A 19,266-nucleotide genomic window follows, 5' to 3' on the forward strand; every position below is an offset into this window, starting at 1 on the left:
CCAGCCAGATGTCTGTGCAAAACCCACAAGCAGGAACCAGGCACAAGAACAACTCTTTCCTCCTGCTGTTTCAAGCAACTGGTATTCGGAAGCATCACTACCGCCAACTCCTGCCTCAGTTTCCACCACCGTAATGTCACTCCTGACTTTCCTAAATGTTGGAGAGATGTGCCAACTCTTGCAATATCGCTCTGCCTCATTAGGAGTCGCGCTCAGGCTCCCGGGTTTCCATGGCGACTGTTGGCAGCAAGGCAAACCCTAAGCATCCTTCCAGTTTGGGGGGAGATGACTCCCGGTTCGGGTGGGGAGTGGTGGGCGAGAGGGAGAAGCGCAGCTGGGAGGGGGGCTGCTTGTGAGCTGAGGCCTTGGTGGGATCCAAAATGAGATGGGAGCCATCCTGCAACAACACGTTTCCCCAGCCATCTGCCTGGTTCTGCCGTTGCCATCTCTCTCGCCAGGCCTGCCTGCCAACGTACTGTCACTCAGGCCTGGAGCAGATTGGCATAAGAGCAAAGGCGGGCATCTCTGGCTGCTCCCCAGGCCCTTGACAGATGGATGGGCGAGCAAACTTGACTCTCAAGAACCACTCCTCCCTGGAGTAGGGCGAGGTAATCAGTTACAATAAGGCTGTGTGGTCTAATGGTTAGAGTAGCTCAGGTGCCTTCCCCAGCCTGGAGCTGATGACATCAACATTGCGGGTTCAATCCCCATACGGGACAGCTGCACATTCCTGCATTGCAAGGGGTTGGACTAGATGATCCTCAGGGTCCCTTCCAACCTAATCCTATGATTGATTCTATGAGTACAGAACCTGGGAGAGACTAGGGTTCGAATCACCACTCAGCCACATGACGCTGGCTCACTTGGGCCAGGCACCACCTCTCACCCTGCCTACCTCTCAGGTTGTCGTGAGGGTCAGATGGGAAAGCAGAAAACCGCGTGTGCCACCTTGAACCCTCTGAAGGGAAAGTGGGTGGAAGTGGAAGAATAATTTAATAGCAACTCTCTGCTTGCTGAGACCAGAGTCAAGGGAGAGGGGGAAGGTGGGACTGGGATGATTGGGGGGGGGAAATGGGAAGAGGAAAAAGAGGAGGGGAGACAAGGGCTGGCTGAGAAGCCAGTGGCCACACATCTCCCTCCCCAGGGAGGTTAAGGTGCCCCACGTTGCTGGGGGCTTTCATTATTATTCTTTTTTTATTGTCTTTCTGCCCCACCTTTTGCTCCAAGGAGCTCAAGGTGGGGCAGACATGGTTCTCCCCATTCTCACTTTCTTCTTCTTCTTCTTCTTCTTCTTCTTCTTCTTCTTCTTCTGCTGCTGCAATCGCTCGTAGCCGAGTAAGATTGTCTTCCATAAACACGGATTTAACAATGAGTCCGTAAGTGACCGTGGAGACCAATTCTAGCGCAGATAACAATGGCTCTCAAAGTGACCCATTCACAGGTTTTAAACAGGGTTCTGTCATTGCCCCAACTCTATTCATTATTTTCATTGCCATGATCCTGTACTTTGTCGAAGGGAAACTCCCCACCACCCTCACAGAATCCCCCCACAACAACCCTCGGAGGTAGGTAAGGCTGAGAGGCAGTGAGTGGCCCAGGGCCACCCAGTGAGCTTCACAGCCGAAGGGGCAGGACCCCTTGCCCCACACCAGTTACGTCACGCTTTGGCTTTCTCTAGGAGGTCAGCACTGGACTCTCCGCCCTGGGGGGCAAGCTGGCTTGCTGGGCTGCCTCATGCCCAGCTCCTTTTCATTCTGTGCCAGCCAAGCCGCTGGCTCAGCCTTCCCCATGCCTGGCAAGTATTTTGGACTACAACTCCCATCATGCATGGCATCACATAGCCATGCTGGCTGGGGCTTCTGGGAGCTGTCTTTTTTAAAAAATAATAATAATATTGGCTTCCATATTTATCACATAGAAAAAGAGAAAACATTACAAAACACACAACAAGAAAAGAAAAACACACAAAACAAAATTCTTACTTCAAATCTCTAATTCTCGTGATAGCTGACTTCCTCAAATCACCTCTATCTGAATTTCATTATAACCCCTGTATAGCAGTTCTCCAAATTCATATTTCTAATAATATTCACTCCTTTCATTTACTATCCTCCTTTCTTTTATTAATATTCTAATCCTTAATATTTACTGCCACATATTCTTATTCTACCCCTAAGCCTATTTGTTACTTCCAAGATTTTTATAAGTATCTTGTATCACAATACTTAGCTAAATATTCTTTAAATTTCTTCTGTGAGCTGTCTTTGAGAACAGCCAGAGGTTCCAGGCCAGGGGAAGGCTAAGCCTTGCTCTTGGGCTGGCATCTGTTGGGGGCTCCATCCTGCTAAGCTTTTCCCTCCCTCTGTTTCCTTCACAGCCGGACCATCAACTGGCCTGCTTTCCTGCGAGAGAGCACCATCTACATCCTCGCTGCCCGGCCAAACAGCCCTGCCATCCACCTGAAGCCGTTGGCATAGGGGCACGCTTGGCAAGGGGGGAGGCGGTCAGAGACAAACAGATTTGCCTTCCTGGGAAGAGCAGGAAAGTCTCCACGATCCTGCCAAGCCATCTGGATTGACACGGGCAAAACTTCTTGATTGCTGGAGCAGCCAAACGACAGAAGCCAGAAAACAGCCAGGAGATTGGTGATGATGGAGGACAAAGCATTTGGCCCCTTTGCCCATCACTTCCCTCCCCTCAACCCCTTCTCTGAATCACTCCCCACACACCCACAGAGATCATTGGGCAGGGACACCCCCTTTTTATCAATCGGTTTAAAACGCAGACATTGCACTTCCAGGTTGGCCAGTTCATAAAACAGTTCGGATCTTCCAGCTGCACCTCACAGCTCCTGCTTAGAGCCAAAAGAAAACTCAAGTGTTCCTCAGCCTTCTCATTATCCAGCAGGCACGGCTTGTGCATCGCAGCCAAGTTCCAGGGTTCCTGGGCATCTGCTCATCTCAGCACCTTCCTGAATGGCCAGTGACAAAATGAAAGCCTCAGCATTGGGCTCCTGGTCAAGAAATCACAGAATCATAGAATTGCAGGCTTGGGACCCCCAAGGGTCATCCAAACCAACCCCCCACAAAGTCCCCTGTTGCATTCTAGTTTGTTATTAGCTATTGCAAGGGGAGGGGAGGAACCAGCTACAGGCAGAGGAAACACTCGTTTTTCAATAGGGAGGGAGGAAATCTGTTCAGTTCCTGTTCAGTTGAACTTGCCTGGCTTTCCTAGACAATATGAGGAATCAAAAGACAGCTGTTCCTCCAAATTCACACTTCTCTGAATTTTTGCCATGCAGTTCCCCAGCCACGTAATATGCGCAGGCATGCTGATGCTGATGAAATTTCATGAGGATGTCTGAAAGTCAACAATTCTCAAACTGCTCTTGAAATGTGTCGCACCAAACTGAAGATTGGAAAAACAAGAAAGTGAGAGAAACTGGAACTGACAACTTGGCCCTTGCGTAGCTGAGAGAGTGCCGAGCTCATGGGCTGCCTGCAGGATCTTGCCCTTTCACCTCTCAGTAGTGGCCTTTGCAAACTGCAAATGGAAGTGCTAGCTAGACAGAGCACTGGCTCATCGCCACAAAATAGAGTCATTTGCCAGACCCAAATCTCCACTCTTTGTCCACCACCACCCTGCCAAATTGTCATAATTACAGACACTGCTGTGGATCCTGGCCCCTAAGGACCTGGAACCCTGCAAGGGGAATTCCACAAAGACCTATTTCTGCATCTCTAGGAGATGACCCCAGGAAGAGGATGCACACTTCAGCAGAACAGGGAGAAGCTACCTTCTGGCCAAGGCTGAACATGCTTCCCATGTCCTTTTTTGAGTGGTTTCTACTCCCATGAAGGCTCCCAATAGCTCAGCCTGGAGAACAGAGTGAAGAATACATGAACCACCTGGGATATGGGTGCATCAGGCTGAGGGTCCATCTAGCGGCGATGCCCATTGGTACCCATTGGGACTGGTAGGGCAGGAAGCAGGAAGACCAACAGCAGGTGGCGCCAGAGGTGGCTGATTCCAGTTCTACAGGGGCAACTCTGAGATGAAGAGGGAGGAAGCTGACAGGTTGCGCCTGCTCCCCAGAGGGGTTGTAAGTAAGAACAGAAGGCAGGTGGAGCCTCCATGTATTTTCCGCTCTTGTACTCCGTTAACTTAGAGCAGCTAGTGGCCTCTGGGGAAACCTTACAAGAGGCCATCCTGCCCTGTCCTCTGCTTTTACCTCCAATGAAGGAGCTTCCATCACCTCCTGAGGAAGCCCACTCCACTGTCAAGGAGTTCTTCCTGATGTTGAGTCGGAATCTCCTTTCCTGTCTCTTGATTCCATCCATTCTGGTCCTCCCCTCCAGACCAGGAGAAAACAAGCTTGCTCCATCCTCCATGTGACAGCCCTTGAGACATTTGAAGATGACTATCCTGTTTCCTCTCAGTCTCCTCTTTTCCAGGCTAAACATATCCAGCTCCTTCAACTGTTCCTCATCAGGCCTGGTTTCCAGACCCTTAATCACCCTGGTTGCCCTGCTCTACACACCTTCCAGCTTGTCAATATCCTTCTGAAATTGTGGTGCCCAGAGTTGGACACAGGACTCCAGGGGTGGCCTGATCTGACCGAGGCAGAATAGGACAGTGACTTCCCTTGACCTGAACACTAGACTTCTGTAGATGCAGCCTGGAACAGCATTCGCTTTTTCTGCTGCTGCATCACGTTGTTGACTCGCTGTTGGCTGTTCCTATTTAACTTGGCCTCAATCCTGGGCCATGCAAGACCGAAAAAAGGGTCCTGCTGGATCCCTGCCAAGTGAGAGCCAGTGTGCCCTGAGCTCCAGTGGCTGGTCAGGTGACCTGGCCCTTCCCCACCCCTTCACACAGCAGCCAAGTCAGGCTTACTAGCATGGGCAGAGAGGTGCAGCAAGAACACAACATGGCTTGTAGATTACAGCGGAAGAGCAATGACTGAATAGCGCCAGGAAGGAGCCTGGGGGAGACCTCCCCCCTCTAGGGAGCGGTCTTGCAAGGGCTTTAAGCCAACCCAGTCTCCCCACCCACTTGGAGAAATGTGCTGTACCTTGGGGAAAGCAAGACAGCTGGTCAGCCTTGGCCCCCATGCCATCCTCTTTCACCCTCTGCCAAAGCAACTGCACCCACTTATCCAACACGCACAGTGGCCAGGATTTCCCATCCTTTTGCAATGAGCATCTGCCCTGTATTTTGGTGATGCCCCTCTCACATTCCTGTTATCCCAAGCCAACTCACCTGAATCCCCCCAGCACCCAGACATGGCCAGGGGCATGAAACCCCTCAAGGTGTCTGCCTCTCTCCCTTCCATCTTCAGAAGAGCGGCTGGCTGCAGCTGGATCAAGCCAAAGGGGCCCCATCTAGTCCCACATCGTCCTCCCATAGCGACCAACCAGATGCCCATTACAGGAAGCCCAGCAGAAGGAACAGAGGCTGATGGCTTCTAATCCTGGAGGTGATCTATATACAGGATGGGGAACTATCAGGACTGGTGGCCATCAATTGCCTTATCCTCCATTCATTTGCTCAGCCTGCTTTCAAGGCCACCCAAGTGGGTGGCCATTGCTGCATCTTGTGGTAGCCAAATCCATGGTTTAACTTTTGTGTTGTGTGAAGAAGTCTTTTTTGTCTGAATCCAACGCCCTCCAGTTTTGTTGAATGGAGAGCCCCCATTGGGTTCCAATATTGGGAGAGAGGGCCTCCCACAGGGAGTGGCTGCAGAGGAGGCCCCTCTGCACTTGACGGAACAGAAGGTGGCAACTCGGACTTTGCCACGGTTGCCCAGCAGAGCCTCCCCGAGCCAGAGCAGGCCAGGCCAACTGGAGGGGATGGCCTCACCTTAGGCTTAGGATAGGAATCGGCCATGTTGCACATAATGCATCCCAGAGAGGTAGCCATATTGGTCAAAGCCAAAGGACCAGCCAAACATGTGCAGTGCAGATGTACAGCTCTCAAGTTGCACAGAACTTGTTTCTAAAACTCGTTCAATAATCTTTAGGGGGCCTTTTTCAGAGGACTCTGCAAAGATGAGAAAACCCATGAGCAGGACTGCAGGAAGTCTAGACTCCTCTCTCTTCCTTTGCCCTCCCACTGCTCCTGCTCAGTTCTGTACCAAGGAAATCCAAATTCTGTGATCTGAATAAATGATGTACATTGAGCACGTTTGGTTTTTGCATAGTTTTTCCTGATTTTTGCAATGTTGCTCTGGGGGTTGAACCATTAAGCCTGGGGTTTTTTGCACAATTTATTCTGGTGGGGTTGGGTGGGGTAGGAGCCACCCAAAACTTTGACCCACCACCAAAAATCCTCTCCCTCCCTCCCTCCCTCCCTCCCTCCTCCAGCTTCTGGGATTTCACTCATCATGGCCCAATATCTTTTCAGTCTCATCTCCTTGCCATGAGGCCTAGAAACTTGGCATTGGAGGGTAAACTTGAAAGCTAACATTTTGGACACTGATATTTGGCGGAGATAGAGAACCATTGTTCTGAAGTGTGTGCGGTTTGCATGCAGCTCCCTGATTCTCACATGCAATCCTTACACCTGGTGCTAGGCAGCTCTGACGTTGAGACATGGACAGACACACAGTGCAGTTGTGACCTCTGCCCATGGGAGCAGAATATGCACCCCACTCCAGTCCAGACTGATGTGATTTCCCCCTCAAGGGTCTTCCACAAAGAGTCCCATCTTCAGACTCACTCCAAAGCTTTTTGCCAGCTCCTGACCAGCATCCTCCCGACGGCAGCTCTGCACCACCGCATCAATGTGTGTCCCACGCCATTGCTCATCGCTTGATGACTCACAACCGAATGTGTGAACTGGCCCCCACGGGGCAGCCTCCTTGCATCTGAGGTGATGATGGGTGCCAGGGAAGCTCTGTCTGAAGCGGTGGCATTGTCATGATTCATTCACACATTCATGTTGTCGCTGTCATCCTCTGGTGAGGAACATGCATGTGCAATGAGCCTGTGGCCAGAAAGAACCTGACACTCCCCTCTCTGCCAGCAGACAGAGCTGGGAATGGTTCTGGAAGTGGCCAAGCTGAATATTACTTCAAGGCAGATGATGGGATATGGGTGGCTGGCTGGGGGTGCAGGACAGGCTGTGAGCACGCACGCACACATACACACACACACACACACCATCTCTCAGCATCCGCCACCTGAGGCAGCTGCCTAACAGCAGGACTGGCCCTGAGAACTGGCCCACAACCCCTCCTGCTGCAAGGGTGGAGAGCACCCAAAGCAGGCATGGGAAAGCTGAGAACTTTGAATGAGGCCCTCTGAGCCTGGATAGCTCAGTTGGTTAGACCATGGTGCTGATAACACCAAGGTTGCAGGTTCAATGCCTGTATGGACCAGCTTCATATTCCTGCATTGCAGGGGGTTGGACTAGATGATCCCCAGGGTCCCTTCCAACTCTACAGTTCTGTGATTCTGTTCTGTAACCATCTTCATGTGGCCCTTGGGAGCCACCCTCATCTGGTGTTTTTGTTTGGCTATATCAAATTCAGGCACAGCCGGAGCTAGAAACAGCTCAGTCGGCTCCCCTTCTTCCACCGGGAAACCAGATTTCTTCCCTGACATCCCATGTCACGTGCTCAGGACCAGGGCTTTTGTTCTTAAAAAAGGAAAATGTTTAGGGGTACTCTCATTTTCCTACTCGTATTGAAATACCACTCCTCAATGAGGCCAAACTTAGATTCACAAAATGTTTCATGGTTTGCGTATCCCGGGGGGGGGGGGGAGCACCACTCAGGATTGAAAGGGAGCTTCTGGTTTGACCGCCAGCACCAAAGCCTTCGATCAAGAAGCCCGACCATTGAGGGCACCAGGAAGGCAGCCTCGTCCATCACGGCCCGCCAGGGACTCTCAAGCGCTGCAGAAGACGTGTCAATATTTCAACAGCGGCCTTCATGAGAAGGCACTTCAGAGAGGCAGGATAATATAGGGCAGCTCCCCCAGCTAGAAAGAGACTTTGCAGCAGATGTCTGGAGAAGGAACGTAAAAATTAACATCCGGCAGAAGCAGTACTGAGCAAATTCTAGCCTGAATGCATGGCTTTGCAATTCAGAAAGTGGTTTTTCCAGAGGAATGCAGAACACCAGGGATTAGGTTTTGGAGAACAACTGAGCTGCCAAGGGGGTTATTGGTCGAGATGTGGGCCTCTTTCTCCTTTCGGATAGCGGCAGAGGTCTCCCCTCTGCCTTTGGTGACTGGGATGAAAGCTCACTCAAGTGGCAAAGGTTCCCCATGTCAACATTTGCTTGATTTCAGAGCAATATCGTGCCTATAACATTACGTACAGTGTGAGGAGGAGGAAACGTCTTGTAGCAGCTTCAGGACTAACTCACTTATAGCAGCACATGCTTTTGTGGCCTGTGGGGGTGTGAGGAAACAGCCTCTGGCTCAGTGGTCCCCAAACTTTTCCAGGGGCCCCTCCCCATGGGCCTATAGATTCATCCCCCCCGTGCTTTGCACCGTACCCTATTAAAAAGCTTTATTCAGAAGAGCAGTTTGCATGACCCACTGAGCAAGATAATAAGGCAATAATACCCAAAGCAGTAACAATTAATTGCATATTGATTCAAAATCCAATTAAAACCATTCAGTCTAATTCATTTAACAAAACTGATGAACTCAACTCAGTGGTGCCGGCTTTTCAGTCCAATAGTCATGGACACCTCTGGTGACCCCTGCCACCCTCACCTCTTAGCGCGTCCCCCCCACACACACCTGTAATCCCACTTCACCCCCCAGTGGGTGGTACCTCCCACTTTGGGAACCAGCTTATGCCATGATGCATTTGCTGGTTTTAAAGGCGCAATGAGCCTCTTTTTGTCATTTTTGCTGCGAGAGCAACATGCCTCTCTCCTCTCCGCACCCATCCTGTGTGCCATGTTTCTGAAACATCTCCTTTGTTACCTAGTCCTACACAATCACTCTCTCTTGTTGACTATGGTAATATCCTGCTTAATCGTATTCCTCTTGCTCAGCTCCAACCAATTATCGCTTCTCATCTTCTCACTTAATTCTCCGTGCATTAATCTGGTTACACCTCCGTACTTCCGCTCACCTTTCCCACTATTGTTTCATGCTAATGAATTTAAACACTTCTAAGCTTTATTCTTGCTTTGTCTCTGTTCTCCACCGCAGGCCTCCCATTCATCTAACAAGCGCCTCTGCCCTCTCAGAGCGGGGAGCACCTGCTCTGCATGCAGAATCGTAGAATTGTAGGGTTGGGAGTGAAATAAAAAATTAAGGTCTTATATATATTGTAAATGTTCATATATGTACCAACCAGGCACGCACATAGATATGTGGACCACACATCTGGAGCAGCACAGGAAGACTGCCCTGAAACCATTTTGACTCCCAAACTGACCAAATGTTTTCTCTGCAAGGAGGGAGGGGGTGAGGGAACCTTCCCATTGTCTCAGAAATTGGGTAATCACCATCTCAAAGGAATGGCCAGACTACCAGGAAAGAGAATCAGATAAGGCATTATCAGATAACCTGGCTGACAGGAAAAACAACAACATTCAAATTTCTGTTGTAGACCGCCTTTTCTGTGATGTAGGTATGATGTTTGTGGGGGGTGGTCTTGGGTTACGCCCCCTCCTGTGATGTATGGAGGGGTGGTCTGGAGCTCCAGGGCAGGGAATTTAAAATGTCTATATAAGGGCTGGCACGCCTTGGTTCTGGGTCCTCCTTCTTTCCTGCGTGTGAGGGGAGCACCCTGTTCCAACAGATCAATAAAGATCAGGCTTACGAGCTGCTTTGCTTCTCAATATTCTCTGCTTGGCCTCTGTTATTTTCTCCTACCAATGGAGAACCTACAAAGGACTCTATAGGGGCTCTTGTGTCCCCCATAAGGGAATAAGGGCAGATTTTGTTTATTACAGGAGGGACCCTGAGGGACATCCAGTCCAACCCCCTCCGCTAAAGCATCCATGACTGATGTCCCAGGTTCAGTCCTCAGCCTCGCCAGACAGAGGCGGGAAGAGACACCTTCCCTGCAATGCTGGAGAGCCATGGCTGCCAGCCAGTGTCGACAGTCCTGGGCTAGAAGGCAGCATCCTCTGGGGACTCAGCCTCCCCTCCCTTGGCTCTCCACTCCCGTCTGCATGGCCTCTTCTGCCCCACTGCAAAAAAACCCCACTTAGAACGGACTTCTCCCAGCTGGGTCTCCTCCAGATGTTTTGACCTACCAATCTTATTCCAGCTGACCTGGCTGGACCTGATAGGTGCTGGAGACCGAAACATCTGGTGGGGGGAGAAGCCAGCCTGCGGTGGGATTTTTCTTAGGTCTGTTGTAAAGTGAGGCCAATGTCACCTGCTCCAGAATGCAACCTCTGGATCTCCAGACTTGTAAGAACCAGCTCAAGATCCGGAGGAGCCTGACGGCTGAAAAGGCAACTCCGGATAAGATGCAAGGAGGGTTCTGAGACACGCAGCAAAAGGGGGCTGAGTCAGTTGCGTTTCATGGACTGTGGCTGGATGAGAGATGGTGCAGCATTGGGGTGGCAGGAGATGGTTGGGTAAAGGAGGAGCAGCTGGAGAATGGATACTTTGCCTATACAGTCTGTGTCCTAATGGAAATGCTCTATCCAATTCCTTGGACTTCCTCCCATAATGCATTGCTGAATAAAGTCTGACCAATTGGCAATTTGGGGGGAGCCTCCATTCCTGAACCCCCCAGGGGAATTTCCTTCCCGGAACTCTCTTGCAAGTGCCTCTCCTGATGTTCTATCTGACTTCACTTTCCTGCACGCAGCCGATTTTGTTTTAAACGCCTTGCCTCTCAGCTAATATGTGGTCTCTTCTCCACCCCAATCTCCCCTCCTCTCCCTCTCTTTCTCTCTTAATAAACAGAGCCTTCAGCTAAAGTCCTGCTTATTTTCCTTCCTGCACAGCACCTAGGGGCACTTTTTGTTCATTTCCTCTAAGCAACATGATTATTTTGTTCCCTTAGGCTGGTGCCATAATTTGCAGCACTTTACGCAAAAGGCCACCATCTAGTGGTGGTAAAGTACCATCTAGTGGCCACATGCAGAAGGTATTGTCACGCACAAAAATGCAGGAATTTGGATTTCCACTCACTACATGAACCTGGGCTAGTCAGTCACTCTCTAACCCACCTTGCAGGCTTATTGGGGGAAGTAAAATGGATGAATCATGTAACTTATTGGAGGCAGGGAGGGAACAAAAATGTAGTTTTTGTTAGGATATAGTTCTGTTCCATCTTAAAAGGGTACAGGCATGACTGTTGTGTGTCACATGCCTGTTTACTTCCAGCACAGTCTGTTGGGAACTTCCATTTGTATATAGCTTTTGCTTTGCTGCTTTTTTTGCTGGAGACGAAGGGAAGCAGACATGTTTTTTCCTTTGTTCCTGCTGCTGAATAAAATGCTGCTTACACATGTCTCTGTCCGCCTCTTCTGCTGTGAGAAGATTTCCACACTCTGCTGACTGAGCATGCACGGGTCTCTAAACGTATCTGAGGCTCATGTCGCTGGCGATGCTGTTGCAAGGGAGACCAGTGATCATCCGGCTGCCGGCCGGTGGCTTGAGCCAGCTGGGAGCCTGCCTGATGCCCCCGTCTCCCCAGCAGTATCCCAACAGTTTTAACAAATGTTAAGCACCGCAACCAGCATAATCCAAAAGATTGCTCTGTGACACAGAATGGATGGGCAGCTCTTCCCCTCCGCTCTGCGGCTGCTAGATAGGAGAACAAAAGCGGGAGGGGGCTGAGCTGGAAGCTGGAGACCCGCAGACCTGCTTGCTCTGTGCTGGATCCAAAACTGACTAATATCTGTCGGGGTGTGGATCCTGTGAACTCCTCCCTCTTATGCTCAGGTTGTATATGTGTGTAAATAAAAGTGCAATATTTAAAATGCAGTCAAACCAACCATTCATGTTTTGCTAGACAGGCACATGATAGGAGCTGAAGTTCAGAGTTTTCCTGCAAATTTGCAAGAGGGAACTCAGAGACTCCCACTGTGCCCTGACAGGCAGAGGGCAAAGCTGTAGATATTCTCCTACCTTCCTGGGCACACACACTCTTTCCATGCTGCCAGCAACATGAGAACATCTGCCAAGTCTGAGCTCCACGCTCTGCCTACATTTTAAGCTAGACTTAGGTGTGCCTTTGTAACCGAATTACCATTTGAAGCCTGCCTGAGCAAAGATGCTGAATTTGTTGCTCTTCAGCAAGTATTCCAAGTGAGCAAATGTTCTTTTTACCTTTTACAAGACTGTTTGTGTGAATATTGTTGAAAGGGGGGGGAATATCTGGAGAATCCTGGATTACTTAAACTAAAAGGCCAAAAGTAGCCTATCTAAGCTTCCCTTTTAAACTGCAAAGGGATGCAACTCTGCTGAACTCACAAAGGTGAAGAAGGATGGATGATATCTAATAAATATATTCTCTCCTCGCATCTATTCACATCCCATATATCTTCCCATACCCCGTCTCCATTGACCTTTATTGCAAGGAAACCCAACCTGGGCAGGTGCCTGGAACCTCTGAGGTCTCTCGCCTCTCGGAAATCGGCATTTAACATGACTTTCTCATGGCTCAGGATGTTTCCCCAGAGCTACCTGGAGGGAGGAAAGGATGCCAAGAAGCATGATTAGAATAAAAGGTTGTTTATTGTTGCAAATGGTTAAAAAGCAAGAACATCGCCTGGAAGAGGCTTGGTTCATGCTGTAAGGTTAAAACATCCCATCACCTCCCATGGACCCATCCAGGTCATGGGATGAGAGGGAACCACCAAGGGGTCCGACTCCTGCCCCATAAGCCCCAGGCTGACCCAGCAGTGGGGAAAGGCCAAAGGGCTCCCACCAAGAGGCAGCTAAAGGACAAGGAGGCCGGGAGACCTTTGCTCAAGAGGCCCAGGCAGTGAGCGGGAGATGGGAGTGAAGGGGAGATGGGAGCCTGCTCAGGGCTTGGCTCCTTAGAGGGACAGGAAAGGAAGGAAAGGCTCTGCTGCCTCCCTGGCCTGGGCTGCCACCCAAAAGAAATCTGTGCTTAGAGAGGAGAGGAAGGGGAGGTGGGGAAAGGGCTCCGTGGCTTCGGTGGGGACAGTGGAGAGTGACCTGGTGGGGACATGGGCACCAGACTCTGATGCAGAGACGCAGTGGCCGGCCTGGGGGCACCTTGGGGTGGGGGTGGCAGCTAGAGGTGGAGGCCTGTTGCCCAGGGAGTCTGGAGCACCAGGAACAGATGGCAGTGGGAAGGGTGACACAGGAGGTAAGATTGGGGCCAGGGGAGGGAGCGCTTTCAAAAGTCTAGGGGGATGCTGGGAGGTGGGGGACCCAGGGCTGCCAGGTTGGGATGGAGGTCCTGGGAGCTGGGGTGGGGAGCCGGAGGGCAAGGAAGGAGGGGGAGAAAGCCTGATAACCTGATCCCCAGCCCCACTGGGGGCCACGCAGGATTTTAAAGGAGGCAGAGGGCCAGTGCTAAGGGGTGGAGGCTGACGAGGAGTCTATGGCTGGGCCTGGGGGGGGGGCGAGGACGAGGGGCTCCCAGGTTGGGACGTGGGCTTCGGAGCCAGAGAAGCAGCAGAGGACGGTGCCTCAACGCCGTCAGGATCAGGCCCTGCCAGGGAGGGTGGACGAGGACGCAAAGGGGGTGCTTTGACAGGCGGGGGCAGGAAGCTCTCTGCCTCGGATGGCTGTGGCAGAGGCTTCCATTGCGGAAGGAAACCTCGGTGGCCCAGAAGCCGGCTGGAGGACGATTCTGATGCCCAGGGGAGATGCAGGAGTGCCATGCCATGGGAGGGAGTGGAGTGACAATGGCCCTGACCTGGCAGGGGCCCCGGGAAAGTCCTGGGCATGGTATGGGGTCTGGGGCCACGGGTTCGGAAAGGCCTGGGGGGCTGGCGCATAAGGTGGGGGTGGGAAGTGCCCTTGGGGCCCCGGCGGAGCATGGAAGGAATCCGGAGGCACAAAAGGCTGTGAGATGAATGGCATGGCTTGGGCAGGGGGCTGCTGGAAGGGAGAGGAGGAAGGGGGAGACTGGGCCTGCTGCATGAGGGGTTCCCAGGAGGCAGGAGGGGGCTGCGAATGGGAAGACATGGCGTTGGAGACAGGGGCCCAGGAAGGCTCACCAAGCAGCGGCAGCTGGTACACAGGATCTGGCCCGGGGAAGCGCAGCCCCTGCTGCAACGGGGCTGGAGGAAGGGGGTATGGGAAGGGGTATGGGGAAGGAAGCAGCACTGGGAGCCCATGGGTGGGGCACAGCAAGAACGGGGGGCCAATTAGGTTCCCCCAGGAACCCCTTGGAACACCAGGGCTGCGAGTGTCTTCCTCCGCCAACACAAGCTCCTTTTCCTCTAGTGAAACTCTTGTGTCGCTCCTAGACGCTGGGGAACTGAGAGGGATTGCAGAATTTGGCCTCCTCTCCGGCCCAGCACCCGGTAGATTGTGTCTGGAGCTTCTTGAGGGTATGGGGTGCAGCTCAAGTCTGGAGCTGCTGGTCGAGGGTCCAGGGTGGGGGTCAGGTGTGGAGTTCCTCAAGGTCCCAGGGCACGGATCTTGTCCAGAACTGCTGGTCGAGGGTCCAGGGTGGGAGTCAGGTCTCGAGTTCCCAGAGGTCCCAGGGCACGGATCTTGTCCAGAACTGCTGGTCAAGGGTCCAGGGTGGGAGTCAGGTCTCGAGTTCCCAGAGGTCTCAGGGCACGGATCTTGTCCAGAATTGCTGGTCAAGGGTCCAGGGTGGGGGTCAGGTCTCGAGTTCCCGGAGGTCCCAGGGCACGGATCCTGTCCAGAATTGCTGGTCAAGGGTCCAGGGTGGGGGTCAGGTCTCGAGTTCCCGGAGGTCCCAGGGCACGGATCTTGTCCAGAATTGCTGGTCAAGGGTCCAGGGTGGGGGTCAGGTCTCGAGTTCCCAGAGGTCCCAGGGCACGGATCTTGTCCAGAACTGCTGGTCGAGGGTCCAGGGTGGGAGTCAGGTCTCGAGTTCCCAGAGGTCCCAGGGCACGGATCTTGTCCAGAACTGCTGGTCGAAGGTCCAGGGTGGGAGTCAGGTCTCGAGTTCCCAGAGGTCCCAGGGCATGGATCTTGTCCAGAACTGCTAGTCGAGGGTCCAGGGTGGGAGTCAGGTATTGAGTTCCCAGAGGTCCCAGGGCACGGATCTTGTCCAGAACTGCTGGTCGAGGGTCCAGGGTGGGAGTCAGGTCTCGAGTTCCCGGAGGTCCCAGGGCACGGATCTTGTCCAGAACTGCTGGTCGAGGGTCCAGGGTGGGGGTTAGGTTTGAATCTCCTTAAAAATCGAGGAGGCAGCTCATATATGGTGGTTCTTGAAGGCCAGGACACAATTTGTATCCAGAGCTCTTCCCCAAGTGCCCAGAGTGGAGGTTACTTCTGGGGCTTTTGGGGGGCCTAGGGCACAGAGGTGGTTCTGCAGAGTCAGGGGTATCAAGGGCTCTTCGCTCAGGGGTGCTTTTGGTCTCTGAGTAAGAGTCCTGTCCTGAGAAAGAGAGAGAGGGAGGGGGTTAGCAGCTTCCGACAAGGCAAGTGACTCCGTAAGTCAGCTGTGCACCCACAGGTTTCAACCAACCAACCCCCCTGCACCATCACAACTGGTCCTACATGCTTGATGCTCCCTTGTGCCTCCAGCCCTAAGGTCACCCTGTCCCAACCTCCAAGTTTTGAACATCTAGACCAGGGGTGGAGAACATCTGCAGCCCTCCAGATATTGTGGGAATCCCAACTCTTTCAGTTCCAGCCAGCGTGGTCAGTGGTCATGGGTGACAAGGGAAATTGCCTGAAGTCCCTCAGGCTCCCAAGGCCTGGTCTCCAAGGAGGCAGGGGTCCCTCTGACTAGCTCCTCCTTTAGAAGAGCCCACTCACTCCCCATTCCAAAAATTTCAGCTGCCAGGTGGTCCTGGGATGACAAGCTCCCCTACTTCCTCTCCTAGGATGATGGGCTCACCTTGTCCAGAAGACCCAGGGAGGGCTCCTCCCTCTTCCGGGAGGGTGGCAGGCTTTCCTTGAGAGAACAGGCGGACCAAATTGGCAACCTGTTCTTGAGAAAGGATACCCACATCAACAAGCTGTTGTGCCACCTCTGGGACAAGAGACCCTCCTTGACCAGAAGGCCCTGGATGGACAAGTTCTGCTTCCTCTCTCTCTTCTGGGACAACAGGCTCTCCTTGACCAGAAGGCCCTGGGTGGACAAGTTCTGCTTCCTCTCCCTCCTCTGGGACAACAGGCTCTCCTTGATCAAAGTGCCCAGGATGGAGAAGTTGTGCTTCCTCTGGAGCGACAGGTTCTTCTTGACCAGAAGGCCCTGGATGGACAAGTTCTTCTTCTTCTTCTCCATCCTCTGGGACAACAGGCTCTCCTTGACCAGAAGGCCCTGGATGGACAAGTTCTTCTTCTTCTCCATCCTCTGGGACAACAGGCTCTCCTTGACCAGAAGGCCCTGGATGGACAAGTTCTGCTTCCTCTCCCTCCTCTGGGACAACAGGCTCTCCTTGACCAGAAGGCCCTGGATGGACAAGTTCTTCTTCTTCTCCATCCTCTGGGACAACAGGCTCTCCTTGACCAGAAGGCCCTGGGTGGACAAGTTCTTCTTCTTCTCCATCCTCTGGGACAACAGGCTCTCCTTGACCAGAAGGCCCTGGATGGACAAGTTCTTCTTCTTCTCCATCCTCTGGGACAACAGGCTCTCCTTGACCAGAAGGCCCTGGATGGACAAGTTCTTCTTCTTCTCCATCCTCTGGGACAACAGGCTCTCCTTGACCAGAAGGCCCTGGGTGGACAAGTTCTGCTTCCTCTCCCTCCTCTGGGACAACAGGCTCTCCTTGATCAAAGTGCCCAGGATGGAGAAGTTGTGCTTCCTCTGGAGCGACAGGTTCTTCTTGACCAGAAGGCCCTGGATGGACAAGTTCTTCTTCTTCTCCATCCTCTGGGACAACAGGCTCTCCTTGACCAGAAGGCCCTGGATGGACAAGTTTTGCTTCCTCTCCCACCTCTGGGACAACAGGCTCTCCTTGACCAGAATGCCCTGGATGGACATGTCCTGCTTCCTCTCCCTCCTCTGGGACAACAGGCCCTCCTTGACCAGAAGGCCCTGGGTGGACAAGTTCTGCTTCTTCTCCCTCCTCTGGGACAACAGGCTCTCCTTGACCAGAAGGCCCTGGATGGACAAGTTCTGCTTCTTCTCCCTCCTCTGGGACAACAAGCTCTCCTTGACCAGAAGGCCCTGGATGGACAAGTTCTGCTTCCTCTCCCTCCTCTGGGACAACAGGCTCTCCTTGACCAGATGGCCCTGGATGGACAAGTTCTGCTTCCTCTCCCTCCTCTGGGACAACAGGCTCTCCTTGATCAAAGTGCCCAGGACAGACAAGTTGTGCTTCCTCTGAAGCGACAGGTTCTTCTTGACCAGAAGGCCCAGGGATGACAAGCTCTTCTTCTTTCTCCCCCTCCTTTGGGATGGCAAGTGCTCCTTGACCAGAAGGCCCCAGAAGGACAAACACATCTTCAGCCCAACCCAGGTCAGGTGCAGTGGGGGCATTTGCTGTTGGCACCAGTTCCTGCTTAAATCGCCGCAATTGAAAGGCCGCTGTGGAGACATCATATCCCAGGATGTCATGCAGTTCCCAGTAGAAAGGGGAGCAGTCGATTCCTCCCTGGAGCACGTCGGCCATGTAGCGCCTCAGGAGGGCATCCACCTTGCTGCGACACTGCTCTGCAGAGCGCCAGACTCCTGCCTGCCTGAGAGCCGTGGACATCATAGAAGGGCTGGGGACGTGGTCTGGTGCCTGGGAGGAGAGACTCCTCCATGTCCTCAGGAGAATCTTCTCTTCCTTCTCGGTCCATTCTACAAAACAGTCACAGAACCATAGAATTGTAGAGTTGGGAGGTACCCAGAGTGGGATAATCTGCAGTCAAAATGAACATTATATTTGCTAAATAAGCATATGGAGGGGCTAAGACACTTTGAGTTCCCCCATTCCTAAGCAAGGCAAGTCTATGTGGTGATATATCGTCTTGTGGTAGGATGTAGGCAAAGGATCTCAATCTTTTCTCCTTCCTTCTTGCCCCAGTCTCTCTCTTCCTTTCAAGTAAGCAATGTGAGCAGATGTAATCATAGAATTGTAGAGTTGGAAGGGACCCCAAGGGACATCTAGTCCAACCCTCTGCAAGGCAGGAATCTCAGCTAAAGTATCCATGACAGATGGCCACCCAAGCTCTGCTTGAAAACCTCCAATGGAGGAGAATCCACAACCTCCCAAGGGAGACCGTTCCACTGTCAAATAGCTCATACTGTCAGAAAGTTCTTCCTGATGTTTAGTTCGGAATCTCCTTTCTTGCAACTTGGAGCTATTGGTTCGAATCCTACCCTCCAGAACAGGAGAAAACAAACTTGCTCCAACTTCCATGTGACAGCCCTTGAGATATTTGAAGATGGCTCTTATACCTCCTCTCAATATCCTCTTTTGCAGGCTAAACCTCCCCAGCTCCTTCAACCGTTCCTCATAAGACTTGGTTTCCAGACCCTTGGCCATCTTGGTCTCCCTCCTCTACGCACCTTCCAGCTTGTCCACATCCTTCTTAAATTGTGGTGCCCAGAATTGGACACAGGACGCCAGGTGTGGTCTGACCAAGGCAGAATATTATTACTTCCCTTGATCAGGAAACTAGACTTCTGTTGATGCAGCCTAGAATAGCATTAGCTTTTTTTGCTGCTGCACCACACTGTGAACTCATGTTAAGCTTGTAGTCCACTAAGACACCTAGATCCTTTTCACATCTATTAGTAATAAATCAGGTTTTCCCCATTGTATATTTGTGCATCTGGTTCTTCCTGCTAAGGGAAGGACCTTACATCCATCCCTGTTAAAATTCATTATTAGCTTGCACCCAGTCTGGTGCAATCTGTTAAGGTCATGCTCAAAGACCAGGCTCCATTTTGGAAACTAGTTTTGTATTTTGTAACTAAAAACTATTTTACTTGCATACTACTTGGATATATTTGCTGTCTGCATTAAAATGTAAGTAAACATTTATGTTTTTACTAAAACGTAAGGTTCATTCTTAGCAACAGGAACAGAGAGAGAAAATATCAGCAGAACACAAATAAACAGGGATAAAAGGTGCAATTGCCTAATTCCGAGCTTCCAGTAAGCTGCAAAAGCACGCAAGTGTGTTTACTCTGCTAAAAAGCCCTTCATATTTTTCCCACACAGATGGGATAGAATGCTTGAATTTTGATTTACAGACTTAATCCTCA

At 51.9% G+C, this 19,266-nt stretch overlaps 1 protein-coding gene across 1 annotated transcript in view; it reads left to right on the top strand.

Moving 5' to 3' along the window:
• PHF24 (PHD finger protein 24) overlaps nucleotides 1-2,744 on the top strand; it is a 39,340-nt gene extending 36,596 nt beyond the window's left edge. The window contains exon 9 of the mRNA XM_083702883.1: nucleotides 2,378-2,744. Within this exon, the coding sequence (XP_083559009.1) occupies nucleotides 2,378-2,477 (100 nt within the window). The 3' untranslated portion in view covers nucleotides 2,478-2,744. The remainder of the gene's footprint in view (nucleotides 1-2,377) is intronic.
• The last annotated feature ends 16,522 nt before the right edge of the window (nucleotides 2,745-19,266 follow it).

The sequence above is a fragment of the Podarcis gaigeae genome (assembly GCF_964106915.1).
Source record: "Podarcis gaigeae genome assembly, chromosome: 11".
In the NCBI taxonomy this organism is placed as follows: Eukaryota; Metazoa; Chordata; class Lepidosauria; order Squamata; family Lacertidae; genus Podarcis; species Podarcis gaigeae.